The following is a 12,626-nucleotide window of genomic DNA, read 5'->3' on the forward strand; positions in this document are numbered from 1 at the left end:
ATATGACGGCATCTGGGATCGATCCGACAGGCATACGTCTTAGTACGCCGTCGGATCTTAAATGCAATTTTTCGGCGGCTGCTAGGTGGCGTTTCCGCGTCGAGTATGCAAATTAGCTATTTCCGCCGATCCACGAACATACGACCGGCCGGCGCATTTTTTTACGTAGTTTCCGTTCGGCTTTTTCCGGCGTATAGTTAAAGCTGCTATATGGTGGCGTACTCAATGTTAAGTATGGCCGTCGTTCCTGCTCCCAGCAAGTTTCTTGCTGGTTTTTGCCGAGAAACTCGGTCGTGTGTACAAGGCCTCAGACATGGACACAGTGGGGCATGGACACAGTGAGGCATGGGCACAGTGAGGCATGCAGATGGACACCCTAGGCTTATACCCAAGTCAATACATTTTCTCATTTTTTTTGTGGTAAAATTAGGTGCCTCGGCTTATTTTCGGGTCGGCTTATACTCGAGTATATTTACGGTAACTTTCTCTGATGGGGAGGTAATAAAGAGTGCTTTTTTTAATTAGAAAATTGCACAACCAATGATAAAATGTATTATTTATACACATAAGTAACATTAATGTTCTCAACAGATCACTGAGATAAAATCTTACCTGAGTAGCTCATGTAGTTGTTGTATGGAGTTCCAGTGTAAAACAGTGGCCCACATGTGTCATTTGCTGGATCTGGATCTCGACAAAGTTTATTCTTTGGGGTAGGCGCAGTGTCAGCACATAGATCCCCCGTCTCCATAGAAGGTTCAGTCTCACTGCAAGGGTCATCGCAAGATTCTCGCTCACTCACACCTTTAAAAACATGGTAAAGTCCAAGGGCATGGCCCACTTCATGAATCAACGTGTTTGTATGGCCTGGAACTCCATAATAAGACGGATTCACCAATAATCCCCCTGCAGAGAATAACGACATGAGGTTTTACAGGAGGTCATTGCATATGCAACATTTTTCCAGAAGCACAATTTTAAAAGATATGTTTATTTTTGTTAATCTATTTTTGACTGTGAAGGAACATGCTGAGAGATTCAATAATATTTCACAGTTGTTGAAGTGGTCATTTACCTGAGATATTGATCATTTATTCACAAAGCATGCAAAAGCTTTCTGAAACTATTCAGGACACGTCATTAAATGCCTCAAATAAAATCAAGTGGTAATACCTGATGATGGACGTCACCACTGACATAGAAACTAAACTGAAAATGACTGACTGAAAAGGAAAACAAAGGTGAAGAATAGGAAATTGCATGACAAATCATGCCCCAGATTTTACTCAAGTGGTGTATCAAACATTCAATATACTCACTGTATGATTTCATTTCATTTCTCTGCAGTGTCTTGATTGTGTTTAGGCAAATGTGAAAATTTAGCAATTTGAAATATGCTTTTTTTCTCTCCTTTGCAATTTGTGTGTTAAAGGGGTTGTGAAGGTACAATTCTTTTTCATAAATAGCTTCCTGTACCTTAGTGCAGTCCTCCTTTACATACCTCATCCTTCAGGCGAGCACAACACTCCACACCAGGGAGAAAGCCTTGCATTACTGTGTGGAGTTACAGACAGAAGAACAGGAAGTGAGGATTTCTCAGAAGAAAAAAGGACATTTAAAAGCAAAATTGAAGGATGAGGTATGTAAAGGAGGACTGCACTAAGGTAAAGGAAGCTATTTAGGAAAAGAAAATGGTACCTTACAACCCCTTTAAGGTATCCTATGCTTTAAGGTGAAAAAACACCTTGCACTCTCCACCCCCCCCCCCCCAAGCCCCCATTTTACTTACCTGAGCCCCGGATCTCCGCGATCCTGCATCATTCTCTTGAATGTCTGATCGGCTCCTCATTGGATAGATTGATAGCAGCACAGCCATTGGCTCCCACTGCTGTCAATCAAATCCAATGACGTGGCCGTCGCGGGGCCGAGTCATACACTCGGCAGCTATGCACACCAAATGTATAACACGGGAGCGCACCTGCAAGAGAGAGAAAGATTCCCAGAGGGGGTTAGCTCTTGCGGGGAGGTGAAATTGTATATAATAATTGTTCCAAATCGATTAGTATTTCATAAGATTGCCTATATTCGTTTTAATGTGTTATTTCCTTATTTCAGGAGATAACCTATGCATTCTTAGCTGGATTCAGGTAGGGCAGCGTAACTTTCAGGCGGTGTAGCGTATTTACGCGACGCCACCTTAAGTCAGAGAGGCAAGTGCTTGCCTCCTAAGTTACGGCGGCGTAGCGTAAATGGGCCGGCGTAAGCGCGCCTAATTCAAATTAGGAACAGGGGGCGTGTTTTATGTAAATGACTAGTGACCCGACGTGATTGACGTTTTTTACAAACGGTGCAAGCGCCGTCCGTGGACATATCCCAGTGTGCATTGCTCCAAAGTACGCCGCAAGGACGTATTGGTTTCGGCGTGAACGTAAATTACGGCCAGCCCCATTCACGGACGACTTACGCAAACGACGTAAAATTTTGAAATTTCGACGCGGGAACGACGGCCATACTTAACATTGGCTAGGCCACCTAGGGGGCAGCTTTATCTTTACGCCGGCGTACCACTTACGGAAACGGCGTATCTTTACTGTGACGGGCAAGCGTACGTTCATGAATCGGCGTATATAGTCATTTGCATATTCTACGCCGAACTCAACGGAAGTGCCACCTAGCGGCCAGTGGAAATATTGCACCCTAAGATACGACGGCGCAGGCCGTCGTATCTTAGCTAGGTTTAAGTGTATCTCAGTTTGAGCATACACTTAAACATACAACGGCTTAGATTCCGAGTTACGACGGCGTATCTACTGATACGCCGGCGTAACTCGTTGTGAATCCAGCTATCTGTTTGGGTTTGATATAAGTGGATCCATCAGAATCTCTGAATTATAACATAACAAATGGAATAAAATTAATTAACTAATTATGTTATGATTCAGAGATTCTGATGGTTTCACCTCCATCCAACTCAAACACAATAAGTATGAATAGTCTTTATTTTCTTATTTTATACTTTACTGCATTTATTGCAATATGCTTCCATTTCATATGTAGTTCATTTTTTATAATAATAAAAAATGGTAATCCAACATAAAAATTAAATGGATCCGAATCAATTTGGATCATTCGTTACATCATTTTGGATGCTTTAAACATTAAAGAGGGGGTTCTCCCATAATTTTTTTTTTAACCTTAGATACCCTTAGATTCCTGCTCATTTAGTCTAGGGGAATCGGCTATTTATTTTAAAATCCGAGCATTACTTACTGTTGTAGAGGGTGATCTTCTCCGCCACTTCCGGGTATGGGTCTTCGGGACTGGGCGTTCCTTCTTGATTGACAGTCTTCAGACAGGCTTCCGAAAGGCTTCCGACGGTCGCATCCATCGCGTCACGAGTAGCCGAAAGAAGCCGAACGTGCGGCTCTATACTGCGCCTGCGCACCGACGTTCGGCTACTTTCGGAAAATCGTGACGCGATGGATGTGACCGTCGGAAGCCTTTCGGAAGACCTGTCGGAAGACTGTCGATCAAGAAGGAACGCCCAGTCCCGCAGCTCATACCCTGAAGTGGCGGTAAGTAATGCTCGGATTTTAAAACAAATAGCCGATTCCCCTAGACTAAATGAGCAGGAATCTAAGGGAAAAAAATGCATTATACCGGTGAACCTCCGCTTTAAGAAAAGGCCCCAAAACAAATTATTGTGTCATGTCATCTGAATAAAAAGAATGAACAAGAATGGATTCATTGCTTTGTTATCATTTATTTCAGATTCATTGAAACTCATTACTTTTGTGATTTGGAGACTCATTTATATCCGAATCTCCGAACAAGGAAAATTTTGACAAAATTTTAATTCGTAATGAAACAAATCACTCATGTCTAGTATCATCTAAATGTTTTATCTATAACTAACAAGGGACAGCCCTTTATTAACCCTTCCTGTACCCTAACATTAATCCATATTAATGTCCATGGTTTCAGTATACGTCAAACAAGTAGATATAGGTGTAATTCCCAGTTGTCCTCAAACTTTTGGTCATAGTGTGTATATGTTCATACCTATCACACTTCTGCAATTTCCTTCCATGTTATCTTGTAACTTTTCCTAACACAGGCACCAATCATTAGTCAATGCAGAAATTCAAAGTTTAACTTTGAAATGACCGTTGCAGTCTTATGTTTTTAAGCATGTCTAATAGACTCTTAATTCGAATATACTGCAAAGCCATTCATGAATCAAAAATACAGACACTTGAACGGTCATGTCTGAACACCTTGTAACTTTAAAAGGATGTCTCCCGTCTATGGCTATCTTTACTGGGCATTACCCAAATAAGTTATATAGAAAGTAAGTAAAGTTGAATTAAAAACAAGCTACTTGAGCCCCTGACAGTACATTCATATTATGCTCCAGAACGGACCGGCAAGCTAATAAAAATAGATAGGGACAATACATATGACATTGAAGTTTCATTTACTTCAACGTGAAGCATCCTGATGGTCATTTAGTGCAATACAAAACGACTTTTAACCACAATGAAATGCTTAATGTCTCGAGCATCCATCCCTCTTGATGTAATTAAATTGGCTCTACATTGTCCACTGATCTGGTCATATTCCAGTAACTTCCCTTCCAGCTGTAATTACAGAAGAGTCAGTGTTTTTTTAGAAGTGTGAAATTAAATAGCGTGTCTATAATTTAAATAGGGACATTTCCAAAAGAAGACTGAATAATACAGCCAAATAAATCACTAAGCACTTAGATAACCATTACTTATTACAGGAAGAAATTTACCCAATGTTTAAAGAAACAAACTTTTTTAGTTTTGGCCGTTATCTTGCCTAGTAAGATAGTTTTTGCTATATTCCATTCTGATACTTAAATGAAAGGGCACAGGCTGGCATAAAACAACTGCTGCGTAATTAATATGTCTGGCATTTATTGTAAGTAGCCAAGTCTAAATTAACGTTTGACAAAAAAGATTAAAAAACAAAAACAAACTGACAAATTGACATATGACAGGGAATCAGTAGGAAAAGATGTGTTTTGTCATCTGGGGTTTTTGTATATAGAAATGTTTTTTTAGCCTGAGCCCTACCAGGTGGTTTTCTGGGCTAAGCTCCTCGATCTTCAAGTATTAACAGTCTACCTGTCATATTAGTTATTTATTGTAATGAACAGACATATGGTCTCCTGACATTTATTGAACTGCACATCAAACCCTTCAACCCACAATGATTTATAAAATAACTAATATTTGTACCACTGTGTTTATGTGAATTATGCTTTGCTTGGTGTGTCTAATGTTCAATTTCTTTACTGGGAAAAAATACAAAAAGTCATACAAAAAGTTGCATATCTGATAAATCCTCTTTTTTTTTCAACCAACTTATATATTTCAAATACATGTTATTAAATCATTTTAAACAAGTACACAAACAAAATGAGATGTGTGAGATCACAGTTATACAGTATGACATATAACGAGTCTGCAACTCTAACGCAATGCAGTGAAGTCTTATGCCGCGTACACACGATCGGTCCATCCGATGAGAATGGACCGGTTTCATCGGTTAACCGATGAAGGTGACTGATAGTCCCTCGCGCCTACACACCATCGGTTAAAAAAACGATCGTGTCAGAACACGGTCATGTAAAACACAACGTCGTGCTGAAAAAAACGAAGTTCAATGCTTCCAAGCATGCATCGACTTGATTCTGAGCATGCGTGGATTTTTAACCGATGGTCGTGCCTACTAATGATCGGTTTTGTCCTATGGGTTAGGAATCCATTGGTTACATTTAAAACAAGTTGTTTTTTTTTAACCGATGGTTAAATAACCTATGGGGCCCACACACGATCGGTTTTGATCGATGAAGGCGGTCCATCAGACCGTTGTCCTCTGTTTAACCTATCGTGTGTACGAGGCCATAGAGTGGCCTGAGAAGAGTACATAGGTTGTGTGGAACTTCTGCCAACAGCGTGAACTCGGAAAAAAGTATAGGGTGAGGGGTGTAGGAATAGGGTAGTGGGGGAACTAGAAAGGAGAGAGGAGGAATAAGGATACAACTATATAAACTGGGGGTAATCAAGATACCAGTCTAAATAACATTGACGTTACATACTCCATTATTGTTTGAGCTATCAGAATGAAACCATGCATTTAGGATTATGCAACTATAAAGACCAAGAATCAACAAATTTAGCAAAAAAGAGATTTCGGGTAGCAAACCTCTTTTCCATGTAACATTGATAGTTTAGGTCACTGACCGTCTCGAAGAATGATGGTGCTGACTGTGGCAGATTCCCACAACGTAGATTCAAGCAACTTTACTAAGAGTCATACATTAAAAATTCTCACTACCAGATCCTGTTTCTGCTCCTCCTCCTCAAACGCGTTTCACCTCATAAGGGGATTAAGAAGTGGAGGGTCAGGCAGTAGGGCGATAAGGTCAACGTATGACACAGCTCAATAATGTTGATTGAAGAAAAAGAGAATTCATCAGACGGGCAGGTTTTTGTATTAGTTTCTTCTATTTATGGCTAGGAAAGAATAACCAGAAGTCTGCCTGGAGCAAAATTATTTTGCAGTGCTTCATGAGGGTGTTGTTTTTGTCTATTTATAGTATTTTTATTTTTAAAGTTAAAACAGCATGTTGATATAGCTAATTGCCATTTAGATATCAGGAAGAGACTTTTTCCTTTTATTGACATTATGTATACTAATGTTACCACCCTATAATTTATACTTATTTCTCTCAAGGACTGCCAAAAACAGGCAGATCCCTCAAAGAACAATAACAAGTGAAAGATACAAATATATGGTGACGACCAGCGCATTCAAAAATATCTCAACATATGTGAACCTAAAAAAACTTTATAACTCAGATAAGTAACTCAAAATAGTTTCAAAGTTGTTGCAAGCTGAACACTTGGTGATCTCACATCACCAAACAATAGTTTATACCTTCATAGTGCAGCGCAACAAATGTATATATATGAATATGTTCTCTTGCAAATAAACAAATTGGAGTTCGGAGTTTGACATAATATATGACCGACTTCATGCCTGTGGATGATTTGTGTGACCTCTGGATGTACACGCATGAAGTTCAAGAATGAAGGCAAAACAGAACAATAGCTCACAAGTCGCAGAGATTTCAATACCCAGAGGCGCACCCAGAAGGCCAAATAGCTACATGGCCTGAGCTGTTTTACCTGACATTTACCTTACATTGCTTACTCTTCTTAGACTATATGTGGCCATCCTTTTTCCTGAATTCTTTGTAATTTAAACAGATGAAAACTGCAATAGAAATGAGCCTACATAGTATTAGTCGCTACAAATGGTTGAAGTGTGGACCTCGGGTGCTTTGAGCTTACCACACAGCTACCCAAAATGTATTAGTAACTGGTGGATGTTTCAACCCCACTGTCATCTTTTGAAGGCTGACATACATTATCGGGGGTGGGAAGAAAAAAATTGCGCTAACCAAAACAATAGTGATTAATAAGTGAATATATAGGAGGCAGCAATAACGTGACCTAACACAAGCATATAGAAAAAAGAAAAAATCGCGCCAGCCTAATTAAATAACGATCAAGTCCTTGTGAATACACAAAATAAATGTGATAATAAAGTCCAAAAAAACACTGAAGATCTGGAACGAACAACACCCTGTGCACTGATGATTATGTGAGCCACCACCACATGGACTGAGGCTTACCAGAAAATAAATAAATAACAGCGTTATCTATTGATCCACAGCAGGATATCCAGGGTATGTAGTCAGATATACCAGACTTGACACAGACAGACCCTCTTAGACCATTTCAGGAGCCCAGCAGTATGTCATATAGGAAGAGAACCGCACATAGCGTAATACGTCCAAAATTATTTTATTCAAAAGAGTAAAAACCTACTCACATCATTAAAATGCAATACAGGCATATAGGAAACAAATGCCGGCCGGCATAGACAGGAGCCCTTCCTCCTCGTACAAACGCGGTGACATCACTGCACGCCGTTGACCCACGTATTACGCTATGTGCGGTTCTCTTCCTTAATGACATACTGCTGGGCTCCTGAAACGGTCTAAGAGGGTCTGTCTGTGTCAAGTCTGGTATATCCCTCCGTGGATTTATGGCTTAAGGATCTATGCTGCACATCTGATTTCATCCTGTGTTGTGACTACATCCCCTGGATATCCTGCTGTGGATCAATAGATAACGCTGTTATTTATTTATTTTCTGGTAAGCCTCAGTCCATGTGGTGGTGGCTCACATAATCATCAGTGCACCGGGTGTTGTTCGTTCCAGATCTTCAGTGTTTTTTTGGACTTTATTATCACATTTATTTTGTGTATTCACAAGGACTTGATCGTTATTTAATTAGGCTGGCGCGATTTTTTCTTTTTTCTTTGACATACATTATCGGTTGAGTGGACCTACTCTTTAAAAGGTATCTCTAGGCAAAACCTTTTTTTTTACTATTTTGGATAAATGGGGAAAGCTTAGATCATATGGCATGACTTATTTTTGCCTGAGTCCCTGTTGGGTCGATTCACCCTCTCTCTTTGTTCATGTGACCATTGTCAACAAGGGAGAAAGAAAAGGGTAACCCAAAATTTTAGAGTTGTCTCCAGAACAGGAAGTAAGGGGAGATCTTCCAATATGAGCACTTGTTCCTCACTTATACCTAACTTCCTGTTGTGTCCACTCCTGGGAGTAGTAGTAAAGAGAAATTCCTCAAAGGCACATAGACAGCAAAAAATAAACACAAAATATGCCAGGGATTTTGACCATTCCCTATTCAATCTAAAACAAAAACATTTTTTTGCTTATACATACACTTAAAAAAAATGGACTCTTCATGTAATTTAGCACAGTGAAACATATGTGCCTTGCATAGATATTTCTAATGCAAACATATTGTAAGTTCAGATAGTCATCTTCTTAACATGCTTGTGTTTGGAGTTTTGCTGCTGCCTAGCAATGAAGCTTAGAAAAATGGGGTTCTTTTATCAGATTCATCTTACAAATCATTCACACTACTCCAGTTGAGCTGTTTGATCTGCATAGATCAATGCAGGTTCAATGCTAGGGCACATAGAAAACAATTGTCTTTTATGTGCCCTGTTCACACCACAACACTGCCTTGAAGTGGGTTGCAGTTTTTTTCTTTAAAAATTTAGATATCTAGCCTCATTTCACTGACACTTGCAGTTTGTTGCATAAAAATGTAGATATCTCACCCCATGTCTTGTAACAATGCAAGACAGCTCCCCCCACCACCACTGCATAGTGGATACTAGCTTGCACCTATTTTATTGTGTAGACTGGTGTGAACGCGTGCATGGATGTCTGTTGGGCACAAAACAATTTTAAATATCAAATACAGTACAACATGAAAAATAATATCAAAAGAAGGTGCACAGATAAGAGGCCCACAGTGCACTTCTCGGCGCCAAAGAAAATAAATTAGCTGTCTATGAGACTCCACTAGTAAATATATATATCATACAGGAAATAAATAAATAATAAATAAATATATTAATATCCAAATAATATTAAGATATATAAATAAAAGGCAGCAGCTGTTTAAAAAATAAATGAAAAAAACCTCTATAAAAAGCATATAAAATGTATCAAACACATAGAACCAAGGTCCAATTGATAAAACAGCGCTAATATTGGATAAAGTCCAACTCCACATAAAATGAGTAAAATGATCCTAAAGAGGTATAACAGGATCACAGTTCTAAGGTGGTAAGTGCTTCTAGGATTGGATCTGAAGTGCACCCTACATCAGTTCCCAGTCTTCACACTGTTTTATCAATTGGACCTTGGTTCTATCTGTTTGATACATTTTATATGAAAAATAATATACAAACATGGAGCAATGTTGCAAATAGCTCTGTAAAACAAGATCACTTGCATTCCAGCGAGCAGATGCCTTGATCTGTACAATACGATAAATAGAAAGATGCTATGTACAAATCATTTTTAAACCTTGCTGTGCCTAATGCCCACACAGGGGTTGATTTACTAAAAACAAATAGACTGTGCAGTGCACACTGTGCAAGTGCAGTTGCCCCAGAGCTTAGTAAAAGCTTCACTTTGCAAAGACTACCCAATCATATGCAAGGAAAAGAAAAAAAACAGCATTTTTGCTTGCACATGATTGGATGATGGAAGCCAGAAGAGCTTCACCTCATTTACTAAGTTCAGAGAAAAAAATGCTAAGACTGAAGGAGGGAGAAAATTATTTAGGGGCCATAAACAAAGCTTTGATTAAAGAGAAAAATCTTAGCTGTTTCATTGGGTTGTCTGTTAAAAATAATGATACACTTACCTTGCACACTAAGGGCCTCCTTGTCCCATGGCCAGGTCGCTGCTCCAGCTAACTCATCCCCTGCAGAACCAGCAAAAAAAATGTTCAGGAACAAGGTGTTGTTCAACTGCAAGGCATCCCTCAGTTCTTTCACACTCATGTAAGCCCTATTAGGGTGACAAAGAGGAGACAAACAAAATAAGTAAGGCATATTTTATAATTAAATACCTATTTTTATTTATTTATTTTGGTTCATGAAGATTGAAAGACAGTTTTTGACAATTCCTTTGTAAAAAAATTCAAAAAATTTTTTCCCGATGTAGATCTATTGTCAATCACGATGCCTGCCACATCGCTGGACCTAAAAAAGAAAAAAAAAATGCGTCACCAGTGAGGAAGGCTGACCGCCGAATGCCTGCTCCGCCGGGTGTCAGTTCTTAAATAGGTAAGGGATGCGCCAGCAGGTGACGTCGCCAGGTGGACCCGAGCCTTACCTATTCAAGAACTGTCAGACGAAGGAACAGGGATTCCGTGGTTAGCCTTCCTCATGGGCGGAGCATTTCTTACGGGTCCAGCAGTGTGGCGGGCATCGTGATTGACGATGGATCTACATTGGGGGCGTTGTTTTTTATTTTTCTAATAAAGGAATAGTCAAAAACTGTCTCATGTCTTTATTTCTGACACTTTTTTGGTGAAGGAGTAGGGGTCAGTGGGGGGGCCAGGTTCTGGGGGCTCCCTTGTTAAAGGGGGCTTCCAGATTTTGATAGGTTCCCTGCCCGAAGACCCCCACAGCCACCACCCAGGGTTGCCGGGAAGAAGCCCTTGTCCCCATCAGCATGGGGACAAGGTGCTTTGCGGCAGAATTGCCCACCAGTACCACCTACCAGTGTCCAACAGTGCCACCTACCAGTGCCACCTATCAATGCCCACCAGTGCCACCTATCAGTGCCCATCAGTGCCTCACCATCAGTGCCACCTATCAGTGCTTCCTATCAGTGTTACCCACAAGTGCCTATTAGTGCCTATCAGTGTCACCTATCAATGCCCATCAGTGCCACCTATCAATGCCCATCAGTGCCACCTATCACCTTTTTTTTTTCTACCATTTTCTGTCTTTTTTTTTTTGTTTAGCAAAACATAAAAACCCCAGTACTGATTAAATACCACCAAAAGTAAGCTCTATTTGTGTGAAAAATGATAACAATTTCATTTGGGCACGATCATGCAATTGTCATTCAAGGTGTGACAGCGCTGAAAGCTGAAAATTGGCCTGGGCAGGAAGCGGGTTTAAGTGCCTAGTAAGCAAATGGTTAATAGAGTTTGTGCCTTGGGCCCAAACTTTTTCTCTGTTTAGGAGTTCTGGTGCAAACCGAACAGGGGGGTGTTTGCCTCAATACTAGTGACAACTGTGCTGATTTTCTTTTACTTCCCTGATTTTATCTGCCTTGTGTGAGTAGTATTATTTTTAAATACTGTAAACTGGTGACGTTTTATACTACTACACTATGAGTTCCTTCCTTATCTCTAAATTCCCCGGAGCTTCTTCTGAGGAGTGTTCTGGGAGCCCTTATTCTGTTTCCTGAAGTGTGCCATCCATCCCAGCAGGCATCTCTCCTAAAAAGTGCAACCAGGCCTCCGTATCTGAGGTCTTACTTGTCGGTTAGCAGTTTGTGAGTTGGGTGTGTACCTGGGTACAGAACGGCATATGGATACATAAGGAAGATTAAGGCGATACAGGGGCGGACTGACAACTCATGGGGCCCCCAGGCAATATGAGATTATGGGGCCCCCAGGCAATAGGAGACTCTGATGGGGCCCCCTAGTGGCATGGGGCCCTTGGGCAGTGCGCAAGTGCCCAAATGGTCAGTCCGCCCCTGAGGCGATATACACATTAACTTTTTGCTTTTTTCAGTCACTGTAATGATGGAAAGGGTCAGGGACTTTTTTAAATGCAAAAAGTTATTTTTTTTTATATATACTACACGTTAATGAAGAAGCTGCAGAAAAGCATGTAGTGAGTTTTGCCCGCATTTTGCCACAATTTTTCATTTTGCATTTTTTTTAATCTGCCCAACAACAAATTGGGGAAAAAAAAAAAACATAAAAAAGGCAAAAAGAAAATCATGGCAAAATCATGGTAAAATTGCGCGTGCAAAAACGCAAAAAGAAAACTGCATAGATATGCACCCAGCCAAAACCTTAATTGCTGGGCTGCAGTGATGTTTAGTGGTTTTACGTTTTTAGTAAAATGCTTCATCTTATATTGGTAATGGTAATTTATTTTTACA

General features: G+C 40.1%; 1 protein-coding gene across 2 annotated transcripts in view; it reads right to left on the bottom strand.

Annotated features, from left to right (window-relative positions):
* PAPPA2 (pappalysin 2) overlaps positions 1–12,626 on the bottom strand; it is a 364,705-nt gene that overhangs the window by 205,927 nt on the left and 146,152 nt on the right. For both annotated transcript variants that reach the window (XM_040360367.1, XM_040360366.1), the window contains exons 4-5: positions 10,360–10,505; positions 613–906 (exon numbers count right to left, since the gene is read on the bottom strand). In XM_040360367.1, coding sequence (XP_040216301.1) covers positions 613–906; positions 10,360–10,505 — 440 coding nt within the window. The remainder of the gene's footprint in view (positions 1–612; positions 907–10,359; positions 10,506–12,626) is intronic.

This window comes from Rana temporaria, chromosome 7 (assembly GCF_905171775.1).
Source record: "Rana temporaria chromosome 7, aRanTem1.1, whole genome shotgun sequence".
Lineage (NCBI taxonomy): Eukaryota > Metazoa > Chordata > Amphibia > Anura > Ranidae > Rana > Rana temporaria.